Source organism: Scomber scombrus, chromosome 23 (assembly GCF_963691925.1).
Source record: "Scomber scombrus chromosome 23, fScoSco1.1, whole genome shotgun sequence".
Taxonomy (NCBI): Eukaryota; Metazoa; Chordata; class Actinopteri; order Scombriformes; family Scombridae; genus Scomber; species Scomber scombrus.
Genome location: NC_084992.1, coordinates 19,086,637 through 19,113,957, shown reverse-complemented (window position 1 = coordinate 19,113,957; position 27,321 = coordinate 19,086,637). Strand labels below are relative to the sequence as shown.

Here is a 27,321-nt window from a genome sequence, read left to right as displayed (position 1 = left end):
GTGTGTGTGTGTGTGCCACCCTTTTGCATTCTCCGGGGCTCCACTCATACACGCATTTCATATCTGAAGAGCTTTATTTGTACCAAACCTCTGTTACAGACATTGTTACCATGGCTACAGCCAGTGAGGACCACTGACACAATGATAGACACAGTGGCCATGGCAACCCCAGGATCAGTGGTGGGTAATATGATAATTCATGGACGAGGCATCTGACACATTACGGGCACATGAATATGCTCAAGCGCTGGAAAGCCGGCCCGTCGTTGGTAATCCACGAGCCTTTGTGCGGCCAACATGCCGAGTGGCTGACAAAGAATACTCTGCAGTAACCAAGGGTGACCAGAACTAACAATAGCCGTCCTCTGGATAAGCTTTATCAAGGGGATACATATGAAGCTACTAGTCTGCAGTAGTGCGCCGTGCAGCTTGTAGCGCAGGGGTCGCCACTGAATTCGGCTGGCACGGTCGATATCATAATAAATCAATGCTTCGTGGCAGTGGTTCCCAATTGATTTTGGGCAGCGACCCATTCCTAAAGCCGCTCCGCCTCCGAAAAGCCACGTGATCCAGCAAGTAAACACCGGAGACGTCAACCGTGACAGCTTTCGGACGGTCCGCCGACCCACCGTCGCGTTACAGTAGCACAGCACAGCGACGGAATCTATTTTACAAGCAGCGTCCCATCAATAAATCACCTCCTCCAAGGTCTGCTTTAATTCAATCCAGTGCAATCTAATTTTATCGCTATGTACTGTAGCTTCTCGCAATGTCATCTGTCACAAACCATCCAATAAAAGCTTGAGGCCGTGACCCGCAAGAGCGAGGTAATATTCATGCAAAGCCCCTCGCCAATATCAGCGAGCAGCGCGTACTGTAGTCTAGCGATGCTGTGAAGGGGAGGCTTCTTTGTTGGAAGCAAACAAAAGACCAGAATGTGAGTTGTGCACTGTTAAAGCTTTTTGATTTCATTGGGGAAAAAAAGAGGAATTCAAAACCAGTGGTAAACTCTGACCTCCAACTGCTGATCATCCTAATACCCACAACAATGAAGAGAATAAATCTTTTTTTTTTTTAAACTATGATTTCTTCTTTTTTTGCAGCCGAAAGTATGTCAGTTTACCTTTGTGTACTTTTTCTTCTGGGGTTGTTATTTTTGCCAGAGCCCCATAGCTGCAATTAAGTGAAATCTTAACGCTCCGGCTTGAAACAACACTTAAGAGAAAACGTGTGCTTCCAACTTTGGAACAATGCCCCTTGTGTGTCCAAGATCCAGTCCATTAAAAAATGGTTTTCCTTGCTTGGTGTGAAAGGAGTTGACTGGCATGCACAGAACTCTGACCTCAACCCCCTCCCCCCCTACACAACACTTTTGGGATGAACTGGAATGCCAAATGCGAGCCAGGCTTTATCGCCCACATCAGTGAGTGGCCGACCTTGTGGCCCGACGGAGAAGGAATCCAGGTTCTGAGCCTTCCCAGAAGAGCTGGAGAAGATAAATGCCTGTGCTCCAGATACTTTAAGACATGTAGTGTTTCTTTAATCAACTCGAGAACAATATGTAAACTAGGTAGCTAAATCCGGAACTGAGAACATGATTAAACTGAGTTAAGGTAAGCATAACCCTCGAGGGTATAGTAAAGTTGGCAGAAGCAGTCTTTGACTAAATAAAGCTTCTGCACGACATTGTTTTAATGACTGGACATCCCAGCCATTGATGATTAGTACTACTAAGAGATAGCTCACTCATTATTTGGAGTCCGCAACAATTTAGCCTGCAGGCTGTTATATTACATGACGAGGAGACGGCGAGCGCTGCGGTGCAGTGGTAACGGATTTAGTTGGACGGCTGACCCTAATGTTGTTATCGTAAAGGGAAGATGGATGGAGCCAGTCGAATCTCTCTCCCTCTCTTTGTCCCTCCCTCTCTCCTTCTCTCCCTCTCTCTCTCTCTCTCTCTCTCTCGCCCCTGTCCCTGTTGAGGAGCAGAAACTGGGAGAGAGCGAAGAAATGAAGTGACATCATCAGCGTCAGCCACATTCCTGCGGAGGGAGGAGGAGGTGGGGGTGAGGAGGAGCACGGGGAGGGGGGAAAGGGAGAAGAGGAGGAGGAAGAGGAGGAGAAGGAGGAGGAGGAGGGGAGAATGTCCCAAAACTTTTGAGGTTGCAGGACCGACATCCCCCCCTCCCCTCCCCCTTTTCCCTTCCACAGACACACACACACACACACACACACACACACACACACACAAGCCCATCCATTCTCCCTCTTTTTAGCTTGTGTGCATGTTTTCCAGTGGTTGTGTGTGTGTGTGTGTGTGTGTGTGTGTGTGTGTGTGTGTGTGTGTGTGTGTGTGTGTGTGTGTGTGTGTGTGTGTGTCTATGTTACAGTACATGGGCTCTTCATCCTCATCATGTGCTCCCTGTTTTAATTCATGTGCTTCTTCTCCTGCAAACCCCCCCCTCCCCTTACCCCCCCACCCACCAACTCATACCACCCCCCCCCCTCTCCTCTCCCTCCCTTCCCCTCTCCCTCCCCTCTCCTCTCTTCTCTTTCTCTCTCCACCGACCAGAGGAATGCAAGAGCCACATCTGGAACTTATTAGAGAGCAGGAGAGAGAAAGGGGTAGATGGAAAAGAGAAGGAGAAGTGGTGGATGGGGGTGGGAGGGGTTGGAGGGGAAGAAGAAGAAAAAAAAAGAGGCAGACTGAAAAAAAAAAGAAGTCCAGGAGAGGGGGGACAGACAGAAAGAGAGAAAGAATGAACTTTAGTAAGCAGGAAAAAAAAGGGGGCTGGTGCTGGGAGAGAAAGCCGCAGAAGCGAAAGAAAAAAAGTTAACAGCAACACCGATTAATGCCAATTAACCTCAGCGGGGACTGGGCAGGGGAAGAGCTGGGCTGGCACCTCAGATGTGGGTTCAATCACTGCCGATTCCAGCGCGACTGTAGCCTTTGAACCGGCCTCGACCATATTCTGTCTGAATGAGCAGCTTCACTGTCCCCACTGAGGGAGCAGTCAAGCCTGAGTAATAGTCCCTTTCTCTCCGCCGCTGGCCTCCCGACCACTCCTCCTCCTCCTCCTCCTCCTTCGTCCTCGTCCCACTCTCTTCGCTTTTCTTTTCACCCAGCACACCCTGCCTCCTCCCACATTACAATACTACCCCACCACCCCACCTCCAATCTACCCCACCTCACCACCTCTAAAACAAACAACCCCAAAAAAAAAAGTGTAATCATTCTCGATCAGGCTTCACCCACCTGCCCAGCGAGATTACCCCTCTTTGTTCCCCCTCCCCTTCACCCCAAACAAGTTTTTTTTCTGTAACACTCCCTCCTCCTCCTCCTCCTCCTCCTACCACCACCACCTCCACCACCAGCCCGAATCACCCCCGAATTGTTCCTCCCTGCAGAATGTGGCCGTGTAGTTTTTGGAAAACAAGGCCAATAGATTCAGTCAGATGTGATAAAGTGTTCCTCTCTTGCTCGGGGGACTCTGCATAAAGAAACATTTTTAAGGGGATGTTTTTTTTTTTTCTTCTTTCCCCTCTTTCTTTTTATAACTTCGATGCCCCCGGCCTGTCAAACACAATCAGATTATGGAGCCTTTAAATCCCGAGGCTTCACAGAAACATTCACATAGCTGTTGAGGATGCTCGGAGGAAATGTGTACACTTTTGATTGAATTTATCTCCGACCGCAAGTTTTGATAATGAATTATCCCACGAAATACTTCTGTTGGCTTTTTAACCGGGCACACGAGCCTCTTCTTCTTCTCCTCATTCCCCCTCTTCGTCTTCTTCTTCTTCTTCCCCAAGCACCACTTCAAAAAGCATTATAGGACACTCGCGTCCAGAGGAATGCCCTTAAACAAACAGATCAACCGAGAGAAGCAATCAACATGTCACACATTGACAAACACCCGCCGGGATAGAAATGCCAAGAATTTGTTGATTGAGTGGAACCCAGTGGAGAACAACAGGAGTGGATGTACATTATAGCATCGAAACGAGGCTCCATTCCCAGATTGAGCTTTACGACTGGTTCAGTGATTGCATTCAGTGGCTGATGTCAATTAGAGATGCTTTTCGGTAAATACCTCCCGTATAAAAAAAACCATGACCCGAATTCGCATATTAACGGTAGGATGCTTCAGAGCCACATCTCTTTCTCTCTCTCTCTCTCTCTCTCTCTCTCTCCCTCTCTCTCTCTTGCTGGGATCAAAATTAAAAACAGACTTCTGCCTCGCTACATATGTCACTCCAGATCTACACTCTCAGCTGGATAGGGTTCGGTATAGGATGGCGCAATGGTTCGTTAGCCTCGTGCGCCATGGTGGAGCGTTTTCAGAGAGGTTTGCTGCGTTTTAAGATCCCCCATTGGAGAATCTTGACAAGTCTGTAGGTTTTTTTTCTCCATTATTGCCAATACTGCCCCTGTTTAATCTCATAGCCATTATCTGAGCTGGACAAGTTCTCCTCCTGGTTATTAAAGCCTGCTGTGTCCCCATCCTCTTATGACCAACTTTTGTGCTGGAACTTCTCTAAATCTGCATGAGCCTAATGAGACAGAGGTCTGGCTATGTGAGATTAGCTCAGGCTAACTGCTCCGTTCTTTTATTTATCGCGAGGGACATAAAACACATCACTTTCCGTGTGATAGAGGATTTTTTTTTTCTTTCCCCTGCCATAGTAAATGGAAAGGATTGCACGCGCTGGAAGTATGTTGAGTCGCTGTATATGAATCGGTGATAGAGAGCGGAAAAAAGTAGTGGTATTTATTTAGATAAAAATGTCACAGATTATTACTGGAAAGAATGCATAAAATGTTGTTAAAGAGAGTGTTTTAGTGCTGTACTGGATTCTTTATGATGCTGTCCTAATCCTTCATTTTTTATTTGAACTATTACAATCCCCTTTGAGTCACTAACATTACACATATGGCATTGGAACCACTACGTCCCTGACTAAACAACCCTCGAGGAACCCTTCTTTTTCCGGGTGTAAAAGCCCCCTGAATGTGTCTGACTCTTACAGCGCCTGAATATTTTTCTTTGCTGAGCACATTACAGGAATCCGTCTGAGGTCTATGATTCACGGCTCCTCTGTGTGATTCAGAGCTGAAGCGTACAGTACAGGCAGCAGCAGCAGCAGCAGCAGCTCGTGGCTTCGGTCCGCACAAAAGGACAGAGGGCTGACAAATGGTACACCTGCACTGGAGCCTTTGTCGGAGTCAGCATTTCAGACCACCGTCTGGGCTAAAGGTGCAGTGCTGCAAGTCCAACCTCAAGGCTCTCCTACTCATTAAGAAGTTAAAGGAGTGTGTTTGCAATGATTGATTATGCAGTAACATTTAACAGCTGCGTTAATGGTGGTGCTTGCTTGGGCCTTATTACCAAGTTGGTATGTAGATACGAGGCCAGGATACTTAATCAACCACTCCACTGGGTGGTGTTGCTAGTGAAGACATAGTCCTGGTTGCATCTGTATCACGGATCACTAAATAACTTAAAAACACTCTGATGCGCCAAAGCTTTAATTAGCTGCTCGGATAATAACCATTAAATCATTAGCACTAGTAGGCAATTACCTGCGTGCACATGCCAGGCCATGAAATACTGTTTTACTTGTCTGATGAAGAGATAAGAGTCTTTGTGCTCTTAAGGAAAATGCTCCCAAGCCTACAGTATGTGTTATCTCTTTTAAAGTAGCATTTATTTCAGCTCCCTCCAGATGTGAAGAATGATGTCTGCTCCTTTTGTGTGTTCAAGCCCCAAAAACCACATTGCAACATTAGAGACCTACATGTTTTTATACTGTTGACTGAGCAATGAACAGCCTGCTAAACTTGTCTTCCAGAGAGCAAATCTGTGTGTTTTGAGGGAGCCCAACATGGAGTAATAACGGATTACACCGCTGAAACAGTGTAACAACAGACAATGGGACACAAGGCTTCATGCATGTAAATTAATTTGTGCGTGTGTGTGTGTGTGTCTTCGCTTATGCACATCTGTAAGAACATGTGTTACTGAGCTAGTCATGTGGACTGAACTGTTTATGAGTGGACAAACAGGGCAACAGCATGTGACAGTAACAAGGGGTCTCAATGGAGAGAACGGGGAGGGGGAGGAGGGTGCAGCGATGGTTGCCGTACTGTGTAAAATGTAGATTCATGGACAGCCTGACATATCGATGAATAGGTTTGTGCTTCTTAATGTATGTAAAAGTCGATGTTGTGTGCTGGCATGAACCCTCAGCTACACACACTGGGTGGATGATGAGCACAGAGCGCCAGGCTGAGCGATACAAAGCCTGGCAGACATGGTGACATCATCCCTTTCCATACCTTCCCTTCCCCGAACACGCCCCCTACCTATGATGGAGCGGTCGGCTGGCGGACCAGCAGCCAGCCACGCACGCTCCCGGTCAGCCAAGGTAGACAATAGGAGTAAAAAAAAAAAGGAGGTTTGCTGTGGCTGCGCGGCCACGACGACACACACACACACACACACACACACACACACACACACACACACACACAGATATGCTTTGATCAAACAGGTAGCTTAGAGAAATTACAACCATCCTCTCCTCCTCATCCAGCCTCCTGTCTCCTAGCAACTCCGCTACAGCTGTGATTATCATAAGCCAATAGCCTACCTGGCACCCCACAGGTATGGAGGGGGGAACAGATGCATGGCGATGCTGCTGCACACGCCTCATTGTACTGCTGAAATGCACTGAGGAAGGCAACAGAGAAAAAAAGGGGGGTGATGATGCTCTTTGGTGTCAGGCACACAGGTAGGGCACCATGAGAGGAGCAGCACAGGGGTGGAGGGGTAGGGGTGATGGGGTGGGGTGAGGTGGAGGTGGAAGATGGGGGGGGCGGGCTATATAAGCTCTACAGGATCACTACAGGAGTTGGTAGCAGAGGGTCTCACTGACTGACAAGCCATTCAGATGTGATAGCAGTGTGGGAGTGCTGCTGGCATGTAGAGCAGCGCTGGTCAATCACTGTCATTCCCGTCACGTCCTCAGAGCCTCACCACGGCCCGTCTTGAATCACGGCACCGGGGTTTTTGTCACATGCAAAAGGTCATTTAGGCCGGTGGGCGCGCGTGCACCACTCCTGTTCCAAGTTGGACGCACGCGCTGCTCGGCTGTAATCTCACGCGTACAGAGGCGCGCGACAACGATCATAAAAAAAAAAAGTGTGGTGATCCATTGCTGCGGTGCGGACACGCAGTCACACACGCGCGCGCACGCACACATCTAAGGTGATCCATTGCTGCGGTTCATATGGCATTGAAATCTTGTTATAAAGGGCTCTCTATTTCTATCTCCAACACACACACACACACACACACACACACACACACATGATCACACACGCACGCACACACACACACACACACACACACACATGATCACACACACATACACACACAGTGCAGAATGAATGCCAGAGGAGAGCTCTCTGCTTTTTAAGCCTCCATTGCTTCACATCATCATCTGTTTCATCATTTCTCGGCGTCTCTTGTGCGCGTAAAGGAGAGAGAGGAATTCAGTCTTACCAGTTTGAAAACTCAACAGCAAACTCAGGAGCAGCAGCCTCTGCATGGTTCAGCCGACCAATAAGTCCGTTATTGGCTCAAACCTCCGTGAGGACAGCATCAAAAAGCGGGAGTTTACTGACTTTAAGGATAATTAGAATAAGAAGAAGAATAATCCTCCTGCGTCGTCCCTGCTCGTTTGTCCCCTGGCTCGTTCTGCTTTTACACCATTTCACAGCTTCTTTTTTTTCTCTCCACCTCTCTCCTCTCTTCTGCTCTGCTCTTCAGCGACAGTCCGTTTTCCACTCCACACTGAGGAGTCAAGGTAGCAGCAAGGACAAGCGCAACTTCCGGCCACAGTTTTCAAATTAAAAGAAATACAGCTGAAATCCACACGTGACCAAAGCTCATGTTTATTAGACTCAGACTCTTTATTGTCAACCGAATCCATGTGCAAGTACACATCTGGGATGAGCCTGAACATAAACGGAGCAATCTGTGCATACAGAGACAAAGACTGTAGTGCAAATACTATATATAAGACAGGACAGCTGTGACACTGCTGCAAAAGGACAAAGTGCGAATTATGAGACTCTTTCAGCAGTATGTATGTAAGGTAGTGAAGATTTAACAGCATATTTTAAGATAAATGCAGTAAATAGTAATACATGCACTGTAGAGTATAATATGCACAGTGTTTCTTGTGCGTCTCTGATAATTACTTTACTGCAGAAACCTGTGGAGACCCCCTCCTAACCCCAAATTATGTGGCACAACTTGAGCTGTTTTAAAAAAAATCAGTATAGTATATTCATTGCCACTTCCACAGCTGTTCTTAGACTGTTTCCTATAAGTTGTAGTTGTTAAACTACCTTTTTCTGGTCAATTCAGTAGGAGAGGTTTCCCTCAGTTAAACACTATTTATCCTGCATACTGTTTGTGTAATGTCATAGTAGTGTCATAGTATAGAGGGAAGGCTTTTGTTCTCTGTTGCATTTACCTTGGTATTGTCCTTAGTCAGAACCTTTTTGGATAATCTCCAAATTGATATATTAAGCATTTTTGAGTATATTAGAAAGAACTCCAATCAATAAAAAATATGAAAATGTTTTAAATCTATATATTATATGTATCGCGTTGGTTTAATCAATCTTGCAAATAAAGAAAGAAATATATATAATTGATGTACTAATATTTTATTGGTTAAATACCACAAATCCAAATAGCCAAAATTAAAACCTTAATTTGTATGATTTGTATGAACAACAACAGTATATTGGCACACTGTCACTTCCAAACAGTAAGAAAGCTACAAAAGACTGCTACATAGTAAAATAATGTTCACCCAATGTATTTCCGGTGTAGTCCTCGCTGTAATCTCTCTGACTTGACGTCAGACTCTCATTAACGGCGAATTTCTCTCTCTCTCTCTCTCTCTCTCTCTCTCTCTCTCTCTCTCTCTCTCTCTCTCTCTCTCTCTCTCTCTCTCTCTCTCTCTACCTCTCTCTCTCTCTCTCTCTCTCTCTCTCTCACTCACTCACTCACGTCAGCAGCACCATAGCACTGCCCCCTTTTCTCTCTCCCTCTGGATCTTGCATAGACCAACACCGCCAAAACTACATTATGGAATACAAAAAATAATAATGAACAGGCTTAGAGAGGCGTGATCACTTTGACACATTTGCTGTTGTCGGACTGTTTGCTATCTGCTGTTCGCACTGTGGTATTAGATAATGACGTCATATTTTTTATACCTTAATTAGATGGTTGTCAAAGTGGGGTCCGGGTACCCCCAGGGGTCCTTAAGGGTGGTTCCAAGAAAAAGAGGAATGATGTAGTACACTATAATTCCATCCGTAGTCATGGGTTTCATACACTTTCTGTAACAACACATGTAAAAGCAAAAATCTTCATAAATCAGATGTGGGACAACATCTTATCAATCTGGGGCCTTATTTGTATCAGTTTAGGGGTCCTTCACGTTAAAAAGTTTGAGAACTATTACTTTAATTTACATCTATTCCTATATCCACCTAATAGTATCATTCATAGTCAAGAATGATGTGGATGTCATGCCACACAATATAAATAAAGGCATATACTTACATGTATATCCTAGAATATTATAGAAATATCACACATATCAGAAGATAACATGCCTGAGGTGTGTTGTTGCTGAATAGACACACATCAGGTAAGATACAACCGATCTGTGCTTATACATAAAGCCAGGATTAGTACACTGAGCTGTAAGGTAACATTAATATTAGGACATATGAGGATTTAGAGTTACTGTAGAAATATTCACACTAGGCTATTACTTCTTATGTTTATGATTATTTAGTGGGATAAAGCAGTGATGTCCAATAATGAATGAATAAACAGATCATGTCCTCATTCCTGTCACATAATGTAGGCTAGAGACTTTTGGTGATGGTTCCCCGTGCTGCTGTCACAGCTAAGTGGGTCTGCTCAGGGCGCTGTGAGCCGCTTCTAGTCCGGAGGAAAGTGACTACCACTGATGCTGGAGCGCCCCCTTGCGTCCGCTACCGCCCCCCCCCCTCCGACCGACCGACCGACCGACCCTGCATCATGCACTCCGAGCACAACTGGAGCAGGGATCCCAAAAATATCTGCGCGCGCACGCTCACGCACAGTTCACTGGCAGTGTTATTGGCGGGATACAGATGTAATCCTGACGATGAGAGATGTGAGCCATTCTAACCTGAGATACTCACCTTCTGACTTTATATCTGAATATTATACTGGCTGACAAAAAGCTTTTAGAGAGGCGATGAAATATATAAGAGGTTATAATTCATATGAGCGTACAAGCTATTGTGAATAATACGTGTAGCAATAACCTAAAGGGTCGTATGGGAACAATGTAAAATATAAATGCTTTATAATTAGTGGTTGTCTGCATTGTAGCTTTATTACAATAGCCAATAGTCAATTATTCTTGGGTGTTTTTTTGTATAAGACATCATATGCAAAATAATTATATTTAACTGTAATTGCATTGTATTTGTAATTACGTTTGCCTTGTTACTGATGTTAGATTTTAACATTTTCAAAAGGAATCGATCAAAAAAGGCAAAATTAAAGATACACATTTTTAATGCAATAGACTCCAGCAGGGTAAAGTATGAAAATAGATGCAGTAAAACACTTATTATAACATCAAACATTAAGTATGTACAGCAGTGTTATTTTCATGTGCCTCAGTAAGATAGCACACTACCAGGACTAAACCTAATTCATCCTTTACTGAACAAAGCCGCTCCTAATAGACTCTGCTTGGATTTGTTTCATTATCAGTTTAAATGAACCAGAAGAAAGCAGACAGTTAAAATAATTCAAACAGGAGAACAGATTGGACTGCTTCTGCATTTATTCACCATAACCTATTAATTGCTTCCCCTGTGGAGATCTATCATGTCATCTTAATATGCCGACAACAAAAAAAACCCGTCCCTTTTGTTCTCAGATGATAAAAATGACCGCAGGTCTGCCGTGTGGCTTCACAGAGTGACTCATCTCTGCCGGGACTCGAACCCGGAGCCTCTGGATTAGAAGTCCAGCGCGCTATTCCATTGCGCCACAGAGACTGCGCCAGGATAAGTGGAGCCTACCACCGCTTACATACTTCACATCCTCTCATATCGCTCGTCTCTGCATCCCTGCAGCATCAGGACCACTCCGAGCCGACATGTTGGCTCTGCCGCAGCCGGCCAGCAGAGGGCGCTCCTGCCGCTCTCTGAGATGGGAGGTCCACTTACAGCTGGTCAAGTTATCCGGTGTTAGATCGGAAGTTAAGAGTTACAGTGTGACAAATTAAAAGTCCTACCAGCTGGAGATAGTGGAAAACATATGCAGTGCTCTTATTCTGAAACTACGCCACAAGGAAGCGCATTTTATTCAATGCAGCTCAACACACAAAGCTTAAATATGCAGAGCCGAAATGGCGCCGCTGGGATCTTTGTTTTCCCCGTTTCCACACAGAAATATTACTTATTATGCTATACGTGGGTTCATTGAACGCACCAGGAGTAAAGATGAAACACGCCAGGTGCATTAATATAGTCAGTGTCACTAGTGTCGTGTGGTTATTCATGTATGGCCATTTAGAATGAACTGATAATGAAATCGGCTGTAACGTGTTTCCATTGATCGATCATATATAAAGCAGGTTGTTAAAACATCCCTATTGACAACAATCTCGTGAAACAGCTTTTAATCGTAAAATATAACTTAAACACTTGTTTTCATTTTTATAGCCTTTGTTTGCCTTGCACGTCTTCTCAGTGAGGGTCTCATATGGGAATGATGCAGATCTCTCCCTGTATGGAATAACGCTGGTGGGTTTACACCATGATTGCATCAGATAACCTTCTGATTTCCACGTGGTGACACCTTAAAGATCCGCTCCAAACCGGTTCTGAGATGCAAATTGAGATTGTGTCTGATATGTCAGTTATTTATTAAAATCCTGTTACTTAATCCTGATACTTGTGTGGTTTAGGGTAGCTATCGGCCAATATAAAGGATTGATCTGACACCAGTGTTTAATTAATACGCTGTCTCACCGTGTGGAAGAGTCTGGGATCATTCTTTTATGTGCAAAATGAAGTTTGACCTAAACATTGCTTTCTTAACATTAAATGTAAATACAGTTGCAAGAAAAAGTATGTGAACCCTTTGGGATTACTTGGATTTCTGCATAAATTGGGCATAAAATGTGTTTTAATCTTCATCTAAGTCAAAACAATAGACAAACACAGTCTGCTTAAACTAATACCGCACAGAAAATTATATGTTTTAATTTTTTTATTGAACACAACATGTAAACATTCACAGTGCAGGGTGGAAAAAGTATGTGAACCTTTGGATTTAATAACTGGTTGACCCTCCTTTGGCAGCAATAACCTCAACCAAACGTTTCCTGTAGTTGCAGATCAGACCTGCACAACGGTCAGGAGGAATTTTGGACCATTCCTCTGTACAAAACTGTTTCAGTTCAGCAATATTCTTGGGATGTCTGGTGTGAATTGCTCTCTTGAGGTCATGCCACAGCATCTCAATCGGGTTGAGGTCAGGACTCTGACTGGGCCACTCCAGAAGGCGGATTTTCTTCTGTTTAACCCATTCTGTCTTTGATTTACTTTTATGCTTTGGGTCGTTGTCCTGTTGCATCACCCATCCTCTGTTTAGCTTCAGTTGGTGGACAGACTGTCTTAAGTTTTCCTGCAAAATGTTTTGATACAATTGGGAATTCATTTTTCCATCGATGACAGCAATCCGTCCAGGCCCTGAGGCAGCAAAGCAGCCCCAAACCATGATGGCCCCTCCACCATATTTCACAGTTGGGATGAGGTTTTGATGTTGGTGTGCTGTGCCTTTTTTTCTCCACACATAGCGTTGTGTGTTCCTTCCAAACAACTAAATTTTGGATTCATCTGTCCACAGAATATTTTGCCAGTAGTGCTGTGGAACATCCAGGTGCTCTTTTGCAAACTTCAAACGTCCAGCAATGTTTTTCTTTGACAGCAGTGGCTTCCTCCGTGGTGTCCTCCCATGAACTCCATTCTTGTTTAATGTTTTCCTTATTGTAGATTCGTCGACAAAAATGTTAGCATGTGCCAGAGATCTTTGTAAGTCTTTAGCTGACACTCTAGGATTCTTTTTCACCTCATTGAGCATTCTGCGCTGTGCTCTTGCTGTCATCTTTACAGGACGACCACGCCTAGGGAGAGTAGCAACAGTGCTGAACTTTCTCCATTTGTAGACAATCTGTCTTACCGTAGACACATGAACATCAAGGCTTTTAGAGATACTTTTGTAACCCTTTCCAGCTTCATGTAAGTCAACAATTCTTGTTCGTAGGTGTTCTGAGAGCTCTTTTGTGCGAGGCATGGTTCACATCAGGCAATGCTTCTTGAGAACAGCTAACTCAAAACTGGTGTGTGTTTTTATAGGGCAGGGCAGCTTTAACCAACACCTGCAATCTCATCACATTGATTGGACTCAAGGTTGGCTGACTCCTGGCTCCAATTACCTCTTGGAGAAGTCATTAGCCTAGGGGTTCACATACTTTTCCCACCCTGCACTGTGAATGTTTACATGTTGTGTTCAATAAAAAATGAAAACATATAATTTTTTGTGCAGTATTAGATTAAGCAGACTGTGTTTGTCTATTGTTGTGACTTAGATGAAGATCAGAACACATTTTATGACCAATTTATGCAGAAATCCAAGTAATCCCAAAGGGTTCACATACTTTTTCTTGCAACTGTATATACAGATAAGTGACATATTAAAGGAAAAACCAACATAAAGTGTGTTAGTAAGGTGTTTGACCACCATGTGCCGCCAGAACAACTTTAATGCTCCTTATCATTGATTGAACTCTACTGGAAGGATGAACACTATTCTCCCTAAAGATATTCCCTCACTTGGTGTTTTGATGTTGATGGAGAGCGCTGTCTAACATGTTCATCCAGAATATCTCAGAGGTTTTCCATTGATTTGAGATTTGGTGACTGTGAAGGCCAAAGCATAATCCACATCATTTTCATACTCATCAAGCCCTTCAGTGACCCCTCCTATGGATGAGGGCATTGTGTCATCCTTGAAGAGACCCTTCCCATCAGGATAGAAATGTTCCATCATAGGATAAAGGTGATCACTCCCTCTAACGGCACAAGAAATAATAGTATCCAATACCAGATTGGCTAATTGTTACCAAAACTGGATCCAGCTATTTGAGTCAGTATTGGACAGATATTTAGTAGTGTCAGTGTATGATAGCAAATATTATTGTAGTTGAACTGCTGGACACAAGATGTCTCCTACTTCAGTGTACAGTCTATTATCAATGTTTGTGCACTGGAGGTTTCAAGTTTCCACATCATGTTGCATACTTGACCAAGATTCCAAACTAATTGTATTATCAATGAACACAGGGACCTTTTCCAGTTTCAGGAGATAAAGAAAACAGTCTTCCAGTGTCAGACTCTGCATTCAACATTCTGTATAGTGAAGCTCAAACATCCAACTGTAGGAAATAGAAGAAAACATATTTTTGCGGGGAGGGGAACTTTAATTAATACCATGTCATCCATACTTCATTGTCTTTGTAAACTGTTCATTTCAAGGACACCCAAGTAGAGCTGCAGCGGGGTTTGTGGAGATCTTTGTCACGGAATAACAACCACAATCAGTCCTTTCTTTCAGGTTTCTTAGTATTATGCCATTTTTTTTACCAAAACGGACACTAGTCCTCTAATTTTGAAAACTAAATATCCACAATCACAGACACGTGAAGTCATCAGGTTTTGGGCTCAGAGAGTTTGTGTTTGCAAAGTTACACTCAAATGGGATTTATATTAGGCCACTGTAGCATTTTTTAATATTTAAATACATTAAGCCAACAGAAAAGAAGAAACGATATGTTCCATTTCCAGAAATGCAATAGTTTAACAGCTCTTAGATAAGCCATTAAACCCACAAATTAAGCAATTTTTAAAAGGTTTCGAAAACTTCCTTTTTCCTGCCAAAGAAACTGAAGAAATAGTCTTGTTCTTTCACATGAGTTTCACTCAAACTGAAGCTTCTGCATATGAGTAATGCATCGTTTATTTTAACAGCAGATACAGTGAACAACCCAACTAGTTCTTGTTATTTTAGACCTCAGTGTGGTTTCACTTGTGTTGAACTGGCCAGTCCTGTTAAAGATTTGGTCTTGCTTGGTTTATTTAAGACTGAAGCTTTTTTGATATATGAATGTTGTATGAGGCCAGAAATGGTGTGCAGGGTGATAAACTGGTCCATTCTCCATTCTGGTCAGTTGATGATTGATTAATCATCAACTGATTAAAGGAAATGACAAAAACATGGTACTCATTGCTGTCTTCACGACTTTAAAAAGTGGATCTTGTGAAATGTTTTGCTTTGAAATTGTGGTAAGTAATGTGAGTTTGTTTCTGTTAAATGTTGGTGATGTGGTTTGGGGATTTTATTTATTTTTTTGTTTGTTTGTTTAGAAAAGTATTCTATCTTTAAAACTGTCTTGATAAAATATGATTGAGTATTTACACAGACTACCAAAGCGTCTCTTGTGCCAAGTAGCACATCCAAAGAGTAGATAACGGAGTTACAAAAACAGTGACATACAAGATAATGTAGATTCCAAAAGGGCTGTTTCACAAGAGAGGATTTTGCAACAATGTAAATGTTCACATTATGAAAGTACGCCACGGAGTTCGGATTCTTTTTGAGAAATAAACTCTTTAATGCAGAATAAACCCAATGGTGAGGGAAACACTGAATCTCATGTAATGTTTAAGAACAGACCATCATTGATACATCAGTATATTTCACATGATTTATTTCTTTCACATTAAAGGCTATCAAAAAAATAAGAAAGAGGCGTATATAGCTTATATACAGTATATGGAAACGTCTTTCACTATTTTGTTCCATGGAAGAAAAAGGAACTATTTTGTTCCACGGAACAAATGGAACTATTTTGTTCCATGGAACAAAACTAAATTTTTTTCCAAGGAACAAAAAAGTACTTGGTACTTCAGGTCAGTGAAACTACTGTATCAGCTCAATACAGAAGAAACATATTTTTAGACTCCTACTCAAGCCATTCTACTACTTCCTTAAACACTGTACATTCATATGTTAGCTCTTAAGAGTAAATACTACCCTCCAGGTAACTCTTAGCTCTACGAACATCTCATAGCTGTTCTGAAGGCAGAAAAAGTCTAACTGGTGACCAAGTGAGGCCTTCAGCTGTTGAGGGTAGACTTAAAAAAATACACATGTTCAAAATATCTTCATCTGTTCACCAGCTAAGCTAAGTGGCTATACACTAAGAAGTAAATTTACTTAAGTACTGTACTTAAGTATTTGTGCTTTAGTTGAGTATTTCCAGTTGATGGATTTTAATACAGCTACCTCACTACATTTCAAAGTGAAATATTGTACTTTCTACTCCACTACAATTATTTGACAGCTTTACTTACTCTTTAGGTGAAGCTTTACACAATAGATAATATAACAAGCTTTTCAAATCTAACCCAATGTTCAAGATTGAACTCTAGCTTTTTGTCTTTTGATATCTTTAGTCTATTGCTTATTTAAATGTGGTTGCAATCACTGAGGTCTACCTCAGGGCAGCTCTCCTTCCCAGAACTGTTTATATGAATACAATCTCAGTTGTTCCATTGTGTTGAAGTTCCAGGTGTTTCCCTGACCTTTGCCCACACAGTCATTTAACAATCAAGGCAACAATGCTTCACAGAATTCTCTTTGGGCAACACACTTTATATGTACTGTGCTCATCATAGGAGGCGGCCAGTACAGTGGGCCACAGCAAGCGACTGGCCATGAACTAGATGGCGGCGAAGTAGAATCACAAGTGCAATAGGGTTGGTATGAGCAGCAATCACAGTACAGTTATGCTCTGAGGGATGATATTGGTATGCCAACAAAGGATTATGGTTATGGAGGTGATTCTTACATATCTAACTTCCTCAACTGTCAACCATTTGACCTGTCAACCTGGATCTTAAACCTGGACAAAGCAAAGACATACTGTAGATGTCTTTGCTTTGTGTATACAGCAGACTGACAGGCTGTAACGTGGTGGCAGTTGCACACAGTTTATTCTGTTTGGGGTTTTTTTTATCTTAAAAAAAACATATATATAAAAAACAACATTCAGCAGTTACACAGTGTAAATCATCAAGACTGCAGGTGACAGATGTTGATATTTCAAGGAAAATAGCTGCAGTGATGATTATTACGATCAGTTAAAGTTTCAATCATTGTTTTAAAAATGTGGGCTTATTTAGTGCAAACAGAGAGGCTTCATTCTCTCATATAAGATCCCAGAGCCAAAGATATTCAAAGCATTCAAAACCAAAACAAAACAAACATTTACAATGATAGCTGGGATTTTAAAAAGGCGATGCATGTTCTGTAAACTAATGTCTTGGGACACATTCATTTATCACACAGCTTCTCGCTGCTTGTCACAGCACTGCAGTAGCGAGGCTTATTTGGTCTTTAAAAATGCTTATTGCTCTCACTTGAAAAATGCAGTCATTAATGGCTGTAATTGTAATAAAATAGAGGACAGAGGATGAAGATTTAGTTTTTTTTTGTTGTGCAGAAAAAAAGGATTGCTTACCTAAACTCTGAAAAAAAGAAAATAAATGAAATATGCTTAATCTTGTAAACAGAAATATTACACATAAGCTGTAAATTCATGTAAATGACAGAAATGTTTGGTAGAAAGGTAAATATACTGTAACAATGAATTTAGATTGGTCCCATTTAGAAGTGACTTTCAGTTCCAGGTTATTCAGTCATTAGCTGAATTTCAGCTGGATTTTAATTGCAGTTTGTAAGCAACGAATAAGGAGTAGCTGCCTCTATCTTCTTTAGGGGAAGTTTGTGTTGACACTTCCCTTAAAACACTTGATGACTCAAAATGACAAATCATTCAATTGAAATAGGGAACAAAATCTGTTTAACGCTTTAAGAAACAGAGAGGCCAAGAAATGTCACGCAAAAAAATAAAGTCTCCATACTTCATGTTGAGCAAGTTCAACCATAATGCGAGAGACAGTTCTTGCAAGTTCAGGTTGTCGCCACTTCAGGGGTATGTCAAGAGTCCAGTTGGGTGAATTGGGGATCTAGCACCAGAGTGATTTTACAATCCTCTTCTTCTGCTGCTGGGATGTACAAGTTGCGGACATTGCTCTGAGAAGAAAACAAAGCAGAAGAAAAGGGGGAAGAATGTCAGGACAGTTTCAGTTGAGATTTCAGTCGATTTCAGCCCTTTTAACACAGATTAGTTTGTGAAATTACTACAATTGCTGTTATTATGGGAACATGGTTTTAAAATGAATGAGGACACATTTCGGGGCTGATTTTTACGGTGTTGTACAATTTATCCACCATTTTACAGCCGCAACATTAGCGACGGTGTAGGCTAGTTGGCAATGTTTTTGCAATTTCTCAAACTGCCAGAAGGGGGATACATAACATCCCACACTCCAACTGTGGTCTTTAAGCTAAGCAAAGCGGCGGCTGGAGGCGGCTTCATATTTACTGTACAGACATAAATGTTATCCATCTTTTCATCTAACTCTCCAAAAAACTAATCAAACATACTTCCTAATGTTGAACTATTCCTTCAATAATATAAGGGACTGGTCAATCAAAGAGTAAGCCCAGGATTAAGGGGGGAAAACAAAACTCACCTTATTGTTGTTGTCAGAAATATCACTGACGAGGTCACGAGGTTCTGGTACTTTTGGGAAGATAGTTTCCTTATTCCTGCACAGAGAGAAAGTTATACATCAAAGGCGAAGAAGACTACAATTAAATGGGATCAAAGCACAAAGACAAAGATTTTACATACTTCTTGTAACAAATAAAAGTCAGCACCGCCAGGGCAGCAAACACTATTGGGATGGGGATGATAGCATACACCATCGGATTAGGATCTGTAATCGCACCTGCACAGAAAAACAACAGCAACATTATGACCAGCTGACACAGACTTTAATAGAGCTAAAATGTCATGATTCATGTTATAATTTGAACACTTGACAGTTTATTTTGTAAGGAAACTCCTCAACAAGATTAGAAAACAGACAACAAGAGCATCACCGTACCAAAAGACAGTTTTTCGCTCCATGGTGTCCAACCTCCCTTCCCGTCGTCAATTTCCGCTTTAATTTGTATGTAGTATGGACAGTGAAGTAGCCGGGGCATCTGAAATGCTGTTTTTAATTCTTGTAGTTGATGCTTTAAGAAAATGAAAGCACAATAATCAACAAATGTATAAATTGTTCCATCACTACGGCGAATGTGACAATATAACTGTGTAAATCGTAGCTGTAATAATTTGTATCTTGGAATCAACTAAGACTACTACTATATATGTAGTATTGATGTTGAAATACCACTGAATTTATAGCATTGTAATATTTTACCTTCAAAAGTGTCCTTTTAAAAATTTGATATATAAGCTTTTTGTTTTTTTAGGAGCCACAAATTCAAAGAGAAAGTGTACATTTCCAATATTCCAAAAACTATTTTGATACAAATTTCAAATTTGAACATCTGGTTGGCCCAGTATACTTCCTTCTTTTATGTTTTAGGCATATTAGACACTTTGACCTCTTGACTGATTTGACCAAGTTCAATCTGAACAATTCTTTATTTACTTAGCCGGAATTTTTTGATAAGAGTTTGAGTAAATGAATTTGATACATTTGTTTTTCTGAAAATAGCTCTGCACTTTTGCACAGCGAATGTTTGTTGTGTGGTTCGTTCCACAAGCTAAGGTGCAGGACAAGAGTTCATGTTTGTAAGTTATTTGGACTTTAGCACTAACTAAAGCTAATGTGGGTTGTTGTTCTTTAGTAGGATGCTGTGTTGTTTTAAGGACACCAGTCCTCCATCTACCGTTACATTCTGACAAACTATTGCAAAGATAGACTATAAAAACAGCAAAAAAAAACTTTAAAATCAATATGACTTTAAAGGTATCAGTCGCAGTTTTTGACCACTAGTAGCACTATGGAGCAATGTTTTCATGAGTGCTTTGTTTGTATCTTGCGCACCAAAAAAAGGATGTACACACACATTCATGGTAATAGTTTCACCTGATTTAACTTTGGTAATGCGCCAACATGGGCAAAAAAAAGTTAAAGACTGCAAGCTAGTAAATGTCAATGTCAACCATTTTAATTATTTTTCACATTGCATATGTTTATTGAGGAAGTAAATGTGCTCAGCTTGTTTGTTAGACTCCAATGATAGTTAGATGAAAAATATATAATGTGATATAGCTTTTGTTTGTTCACAAGAATATTCCACAGAGTACCTTTAAATGACCTTCTGGAAAATTCAAAGAGGGGAATTAAAATCACATAAATTCAGACAGTTAGTGGACTAAACAAGACAACTTAAATCATCAGACATCAAACATCCAAATATTTTACAGCTGTGACTTACCTTTTCTTTACCACACTCAGTGTAATTTATAAGTAAAGTCCACCTAGACGGTCGGTAATCAGGAGGAATCACACTAATATTGAATTTATCCCCAGCTTCAGTAATTGTCCATTCCAGGGCAGGAGGTCTCACTGTATAAAGAAATGAATTAATTAGGGATAGTAACTGTAATACAATCATATTCATGTCCAAGAAAGGACAGAGAGCAACTTCTCTAATAACTCTGAATCTGAATGGGGAAGCGGGACATATTGCAACAGAACGTTTCCTAAATAGAACTCTTGCTACTAAATAAGCACTGGTCAGTCAACTTGGTGCATATTACCTAATGGATTTGTTTGCCTGAATGTGTTCCTGACAAGCGTGTTGTTCAGTGTTCCATTGAACACCATGTGGATGTCATAGGCAATTGGGTCCTGCAGATTACAACCAGTCCTCTTTCCATTTGTGATGAGATACGATGAGCACTCTTGTAATGGTAAAGGGGCTGTGCAGTCGGCATTTGATGATTGACTCGGGAACCTTAAAAAGATAAAGGTTAATACATTTATAAAATAATAACATGAACAAACATTTACATGAGCCTAAATTTACAACAGGCAAAAATGAACATGCCTATTATTTATTTATATGTGTTTATTTGTGTATTTGTATATTGGATACATGAATTTGTATTAGATGAACAAAGTACATCTATCTATCTATCTATCTATCTATCTATCTATCTATCTATCTATCTATCTATCTATCTATCTATCTATCTATTAGAAAACATTCAATAAAGATAAAACACTGTTCATTTAAGTTAAAAGAAGAGTTAGACATTTTATAAATACACATGAGCACTCTGCTCAGTTTAGCAGTCTAAAAGATAAGGTCACAATTTTTGAAGCCTGTCTTAAAACAATAGTCATAATGCATTTATAATGTAAGTGATGGGGGCAAAATCCAGACAAAAAGAAAAGTTTCTCTGAAATCAATAAGAAACTTTAGCAGTCTGAGTTAAATAAAGTGGATTAAAAGTTACTGTCTATTTGATATCACCATTCCCTCTTAGTGTTTCTGTTGAGCTGTGATGGAAGGGCGTTAACGAAAGGAGGAACATATTCTGGTTATAGTATAGCCCCTCATATTTTTCCAAAAATAATGTTTTTGTCACCTTGTTAATGTGGGACCTGAAGCTAAAATCTGAATGTAAAATAACGCCACGATTTGTAACCTCAGATTTAACTCAGGGAGTTAATTTCCCCAGATTATTAAACCACATTTCTCTTTTTATTTTGGAGCCAACTGGTAGAACTTCGGTTTTATCCTTATTTAACTTTAAGAAATTGCTGCTCATCCATTTATTTATTGCCAGAAAACAGGTAACAATAGAGTTTATAGCTGCAGCATTATTTGGTTCAACTAAGATGTACAGTTGTGTGTCATCTGCATAACTATATAAACATACATTCTGAGCTCATCTGTATTTTACTATACAATTCACACAAAAAGAAGGAGGATGATTTTAAGTCCATAACTTCAGTACTGTGTTGTGGGTAGAATATTACCACTTGTTTTTTACTCAACCAATGGTTTAGTGTTTAGACTCTGAAACTATCCTGTATCCTGAACGTTAACTTTTTCTCTGTTCTATGATTCCACTGTAGATGCTTTCATTAGCACCAGTCTAAATGGTAATAACTCTCTTTGGAAGAATACGTAGGAAATTAGGAAAAAATTGCACAAAGCACGTAGCAAGCAGAGAGCTGAAGAAACATGTCTGTACTGCAGCACTACCGGAAGAATCCTATCTATCATCAAAGTGCTGAATATTAATAATATAATAGATAAAATATAAAATGAATAATATTATCATTATTTTTTTCCTTAAAGATGAAAAAATTACAATTATTAGTTAGTGTTTAGTATGTTTAAATAATCAGATGATTATGTTCACACTTCGTCCTTGTTAAGTATGTAAATATAACAGACTCCATAACCCCACCAGTAAGTAACACAACCCCTAATCAGCCCCAGAAAGAAAATATCGCTGGTGCTGCCTCATCAAGAATTGCCTAAACTTAAAGTGACAGCCGCCTGAGGCTTGGGCTGCTAAAATGCTGAGCCATCAAACATGAGGCATTTGGCCTCAAATGAACCCTAGCTCATTAATTTGCGTTTGTGCTCCTATGTGATGAATTACTGAGACTATTTAGGATTACTGCTTCCCAATGTCATTTGATTGTATTAAAAAAGGTTTAAAAAAAACAAAACAAAAAAAAACAAACCAAAACAAAGAAAATACATACCGAAAGAAAAAACGGAGATCTGGAACATCAGTGGCTGTCAGCCAGAGGCATTCATAGTTACGCGAGGAGCGGATGTAGCACATCACATTCCACACCAAGTCTGGGAACAGAAACCAGTAACACACACACACACACACACACATACACACACACAAACACACACACACACACACACACACACACACACATATATCTTAATGGATAAATAAATAGACAACAATCCAATCCAAATATGGTTCAAAAAACCTTAGCACACATTTCTTAAAAGGATGATATTTCTTGTCTGCTAAAAAGATTTCAAACTTTGATATCATATTGCAATTGCAAGCACAATGAACTACCTGGGTAAGTGAAGTTGTGGACAACCACACCACTCTTGTCACCACAGATGGTTTTTACAGATAAACTCAGAAATCCTCCCTTCATCACCGTGTAAAAACAATATTCGTGTGTATCTACATCCTGAAGTAAAAAAACACAGAGAAACAGAAAAAAACACTGAATGAACAACCAAAACATCATCAGTAGTATTAACACAGAGACAACCCAGCACGTTACAGTAACAAGGTTACAGTCATAAAGCAGTTGTGGGTCATATAATAATATATGAATACATCACCATGTGCAATGTTATGCATCTTCTATATGTTTTTGATTGATTTGGTGCTGACAATTTGCACAGAATCACCAGTTAAGCTGTGATACATTGAATGTTGGTTTTGGCATATTTAGATGACTTGCTGATAGAAATAAAATGATCAGAAGTCAAATCATATGTATGAAAAGAAGCTGGACTCACACACATTTGTCATTAGTTAATAGGTAATAAGGTAATCCGTGCTGTTGGTTTATAACTAGATCTGTACATTTATTCAATACACAGGGGCTTTAAATGTACAAACTGAGCTAAGCACAATTCTAGATACACTTATGAGGCACTTGCACTCAAGTGTTACCATTTCATTTTCCCTTTTAGTTCTACTTCACTACAGTTCGGAAGTAAACACTGCACTTTTTACTCCGTTTAATTGATTTGACAGCTATAGTTTCTAGACAAAAATAAAGATAAGATTTGGATTAAGATTTCACCCTATGAAACATATGATCAGCCTCTAAAAAAGGACACACTGTTGTAGATTAAACTATCCAACAGTATATAAAGTAGTCCACATTTGCTCAATCCTGACCAGCTGCAACATTTAAATTCAGCTGACATGTTAAGGCATCAAAAATACAATAAAACAATATTATAATATACACAATAATTTAACATTATGTAAGTAGCCATTCTACACAATGAGTAATTGTAAAAACGACTTAATTTGCTTAGTGATGTAATGATCAGAGTAGGCCTACTGTTTCCACCGCTTATTATAGCATCTTGCAAATGATATTGGCAGCTTAGTTTTGTTTATAGGGAAATTAGTGGTGTACTTGCTGTCTAGCACAGTTCATCCTTCATACTGAAGGTAATGTCAGAAATGTCCAAACACACTGATGCTTTAATATTATTATTATTATCATTATTGTTTTATTATTATTATTATTATTATTATTATTATTATTATTATTATTATTGTTAATCATCAGACTTTTAATATACAGCATGCAATGCTATTAAACGGAATAACATTTTTATGTGTACTTACTCGTGTTTCTCCGCTGTACCTTTCTCGTGTCATTGAAATCACTTTATACTTCGGTGTGCAGTTTGCCACCAAATCCCGTGGTGGGTCCCAGGACAGCTTTGTTTCAAAGTCATTAATCCACTGTATGGACACATTTTGTGGTGCTAAGACGTTACCTTAGGTAGAGAAAGATAAAATACAGATTTTGCCTTTTAATATCAGTTTAATCCGTGCATTCCTATCATCAGCTTTGCTTATGTATAGTAATGAAAAAGAAAGTCCTTCTTTGAGGTTATTTGATCATCAAGAAGAGCAGCTCTGGTTAATCAACATGTCTGAACTGTCAAAGAATCTTTGGATATGCCACAAACTGCTCTCAAACATCATGTTTGGACTGAGAGAAAATAAATAGCCTGATAAATATAATACAACTACATTCATACTTGAAGTCACAGATCACAATGTAGTGAGCAATTTCCACAAGCTACAAATCATTATACTAAGTTCCTGAAATCTCAGAGTCGGGTGTGAAAAGTGTGTCACGTATGAATTTAGTATATCCTAACGTAGTAATAGCGAGAAAAATCCACTTTAAACTGGACCATAGCATCTACTGTACATATTTTGGAAGATAGAATACTTTAAATTGTGTCCATGGATGACACTTAATGGCTATAAATGGAATATTATAAAGCCTGGTCAGACTTCCCACTCGTGTTATTTAATGTCACAAAACCTATTTCTATAATATCTTCTAAGTTTAATTAGATTTAGTTAGTTCAGTACTTAATTAGTTTTAGTACTAATTACTCATTTATTTGATTCTTTTACAAGCACCTTCTTTCTTTCTTTCTTTCTTTCTTTCTTTCTTTTCTTACTTATGATTTCATTTCGTTGTATATGTAGAAATATGTAAAATAAAGACTATTCTTATTCTTATTCTGATTAGTTTGTGCCTTGCTCAACAGCGACAACAGTTTACCAGGGCTGACGTCAGTATGGGGAAACACCGTTTATTCCGACATATCCCGACTCAGAACCGAACAAATCTGTCATGGAAGCAAATCAAGGACAAAGTAGAAACAATGAAACAGAGTTATATGAGTGTTTTTTTCTTACCTGTAAGGGATTCGGCCGATACAGAGAGGAAAACTAAAGTGAAGAATTCCAAACTTTGAAACATCTTGGTGAGACTTTCTGAGTCGAATCCTTTAAAGAACAATAATTAAAAAAAAAAAAAATCCCGTTCCTGTCTGCTGTGTTGTTCGGAGTGATAAAGGGAGGACAATGATTACGTCCGTGTTACAACTCGACTTTCACTTCCAGTAAAGGAAGGAGGGGGAATAATAAACATGGTTGGAGGCTGGGCGGAGATATTCCTCTGTATTTATATGATTGTGCCGTAGTAGGGAGAGGTTCGCGCATACACGCACATCAGAAGCATACGCACTGTTGAAGTCATGCTACATTAGACCTGTTAAGACTGCTATGATATCTAAATAACGTTATAACTATTACTTACAACGTTTAAGTCTCTACAAAAGTAAGACCAGAGTGACCAGAGTGTAATAAAGTAGATTTAGTCAGAGGCACACCGAGCCTCAGTGACGAAAGACGCGCTCTGCCCTTTAACAATAGCACCAAGCACGACTTACATTTCCTATAAAACTCAATAACTCAATCACACACATAGTTTGACGTCCTCTCTTTTATTAAAGCAGTATAAATGTCGAATATCAGCCAGCAAAATAGTGCTGGTGAATCCAACAAAAGCAACTGAAACACACACAAGAGTCTCTTTCAGTTTAAGGAAGGAAGAGTGTGTGACTCATGGTGATGTGGCATTTTGGATTTGAGCAAATGAACATGAGAATGGGGACTTAACGTTACACAAAATCAACTCAACAGACTGTGTAGGAGCTGTTGAATTATTTCAGAATTATTATTCATTACTTTTTTTTTGTGGACACTTTAGGGACACTAAGCACTAGACTTAACACCTGTTGGGTCAATGGCAGGATTAAAAGTGCAGTGCGTAGAATCTAGTTGAGTGGAAAATGAGAATCACTATGTTCTCCTTTCCTTCAAAGTTAGAAGGAGCCCTTTATATCTATAGCCAGTCCTCTCCCACAGACCACCCAAAGTTTTCCTTAAATGGTACCTCATCACTAGATGTCACTAAATCCCAGACACTGGTCTTTTCAGGGTAAAGGAAGCAGTTTTTATTTTAAATAGAGCAAAAGAAAGGCGGCATGATGAACACACATATGATTGATTTAGAACTGGAGAATAAATCAACGTAAATGTGAATCTGAACAATGGATTCCTAAAGTACAACCCAACTAAAACTTTATGAAAAATAGCCACTACAGACTGACAGTCACACACATTTTTTTGCAATGACCCCTCATATATGGTCATCAAACACTTGTGACATTGAGATATTGTAATGGAGGCATGATATTTTACAGTTACAGTTTAACAATAAACTGACAGTAAACGTCACTGTGACTATAACAACTGTAAATAACTATAAATTAAAAAACATATTCGCTGACTAATCCATCCAAAGTGTGCACATTTGTTTGTTGACAGCATACAGTCAGCACCTATCTGTGTCTGGCATCTGTGCATGCACATTTCCTGAATGACAACAAAGTATGATTCCCTTTGACATGCATTATATAATATTAATGGGTGAACAGAAGAAGTAAAGTGAAAGTGAAGATGTTAGGAGTTTTGTTACATGATCAGATACTCAAAAATTCCCTGCTGCCATAACTCTTCATTAAAATGTTACATACA

The 27,321-nt window shown here is 40.1% G+C and overlaps 2 protein-coding genes and 1 non-coding gene across 3 annotated transcripts in view; all 3 read right to left on the bottom strand.

Moving 5' to 3' along the window:
- Positions 1-7,718, bottom strand: part of kirrel1a (kirre like nephrin family adhesion molecule 1a) — a 31,589-nt gene extending 23,871 nt beyond the window's left edge. Inside the window, exon 1 of the mRNA XM_062444708.1 lies at positions 7,569-7,718. Within this exon, the coding sequence (XP_062300692.1) occupies positions 7,569-7,614 (46 nt within the window). The 5' untranslated portion in view covers positions 7,615-7,718. The remainder of the gene's footprint in view (positions 1-7,568) is intronic.
- Positions 7,719-11,084: 3,366 nt separating this feature from the next.
- On the bottom strand, positions 11,085-11,158 carry trnar-ucu (transfer RNA arginine (anticodon UCU)). The gene has a single exon. It is a non-coding gene; the product is annotated as a tRNA-Arg (tRNA).
- A 4,658-nt stretch (positions 11,159-15,816) lies between these two features.
- On the bottom strand, positions 15,817-25,829 carry LOC134005829 (uncharacterized). Its single transcript, XM_062444834.1, has 10 exons — positions 25,636-25,829; positions 24,538-24,692; positions 23,230-23,350; positions 22,889-22,988; positions 20,920-21,116; positions 20,595-20,725; positions 19,247-19,379; positions 18,991-19,087; positions 18,830-18,905; positions 15,817-18,326 (listed from the first exon to the last, which is right to left on the bottom strand). The coding sequence occupies exons 1-10, from the start codon at positions 25,697-25,699 to the stop codon at positions 18,231-18,233; spliced, it is 1,170 nt and encodes a 389-aa protein (XP_062300818.1). The 5' UTR covers positions 25,700-25,829; the 3' UTR covers positions 15,817-18,230.
- Positions 25,830-27,321: the final 1,492 nt, after the last annotated feature.

What these genes read in the sequence shown, in the direction of transcription:
- LOC134005829 (XM_062444834.1), bottom strand. Translation starts at nt 25,699, where the DNA reads ATGTTTCAAAGTTTGGAATTCTTCACTTTAGTTTTCCTCTCTGTATCG. An exon ending in CCACAACTTCACTTACCCAG is followed by an intron (nt 22,989 to 23,229) that starts GTAGTTCATTGT and finishes TTCTGTTCCCAG; the next exon opens with ACTTGGTGTGGAATGTGATG. An exon ending in GATCTCCGTTTTTTCTTTCG is followed by an intron (nt 21,117 to 22,888) that starts GTATGTATTTTC and finishes TATCTTTTTAAG; the next exon opens with GTTCCCGAGTCAATCATCAA.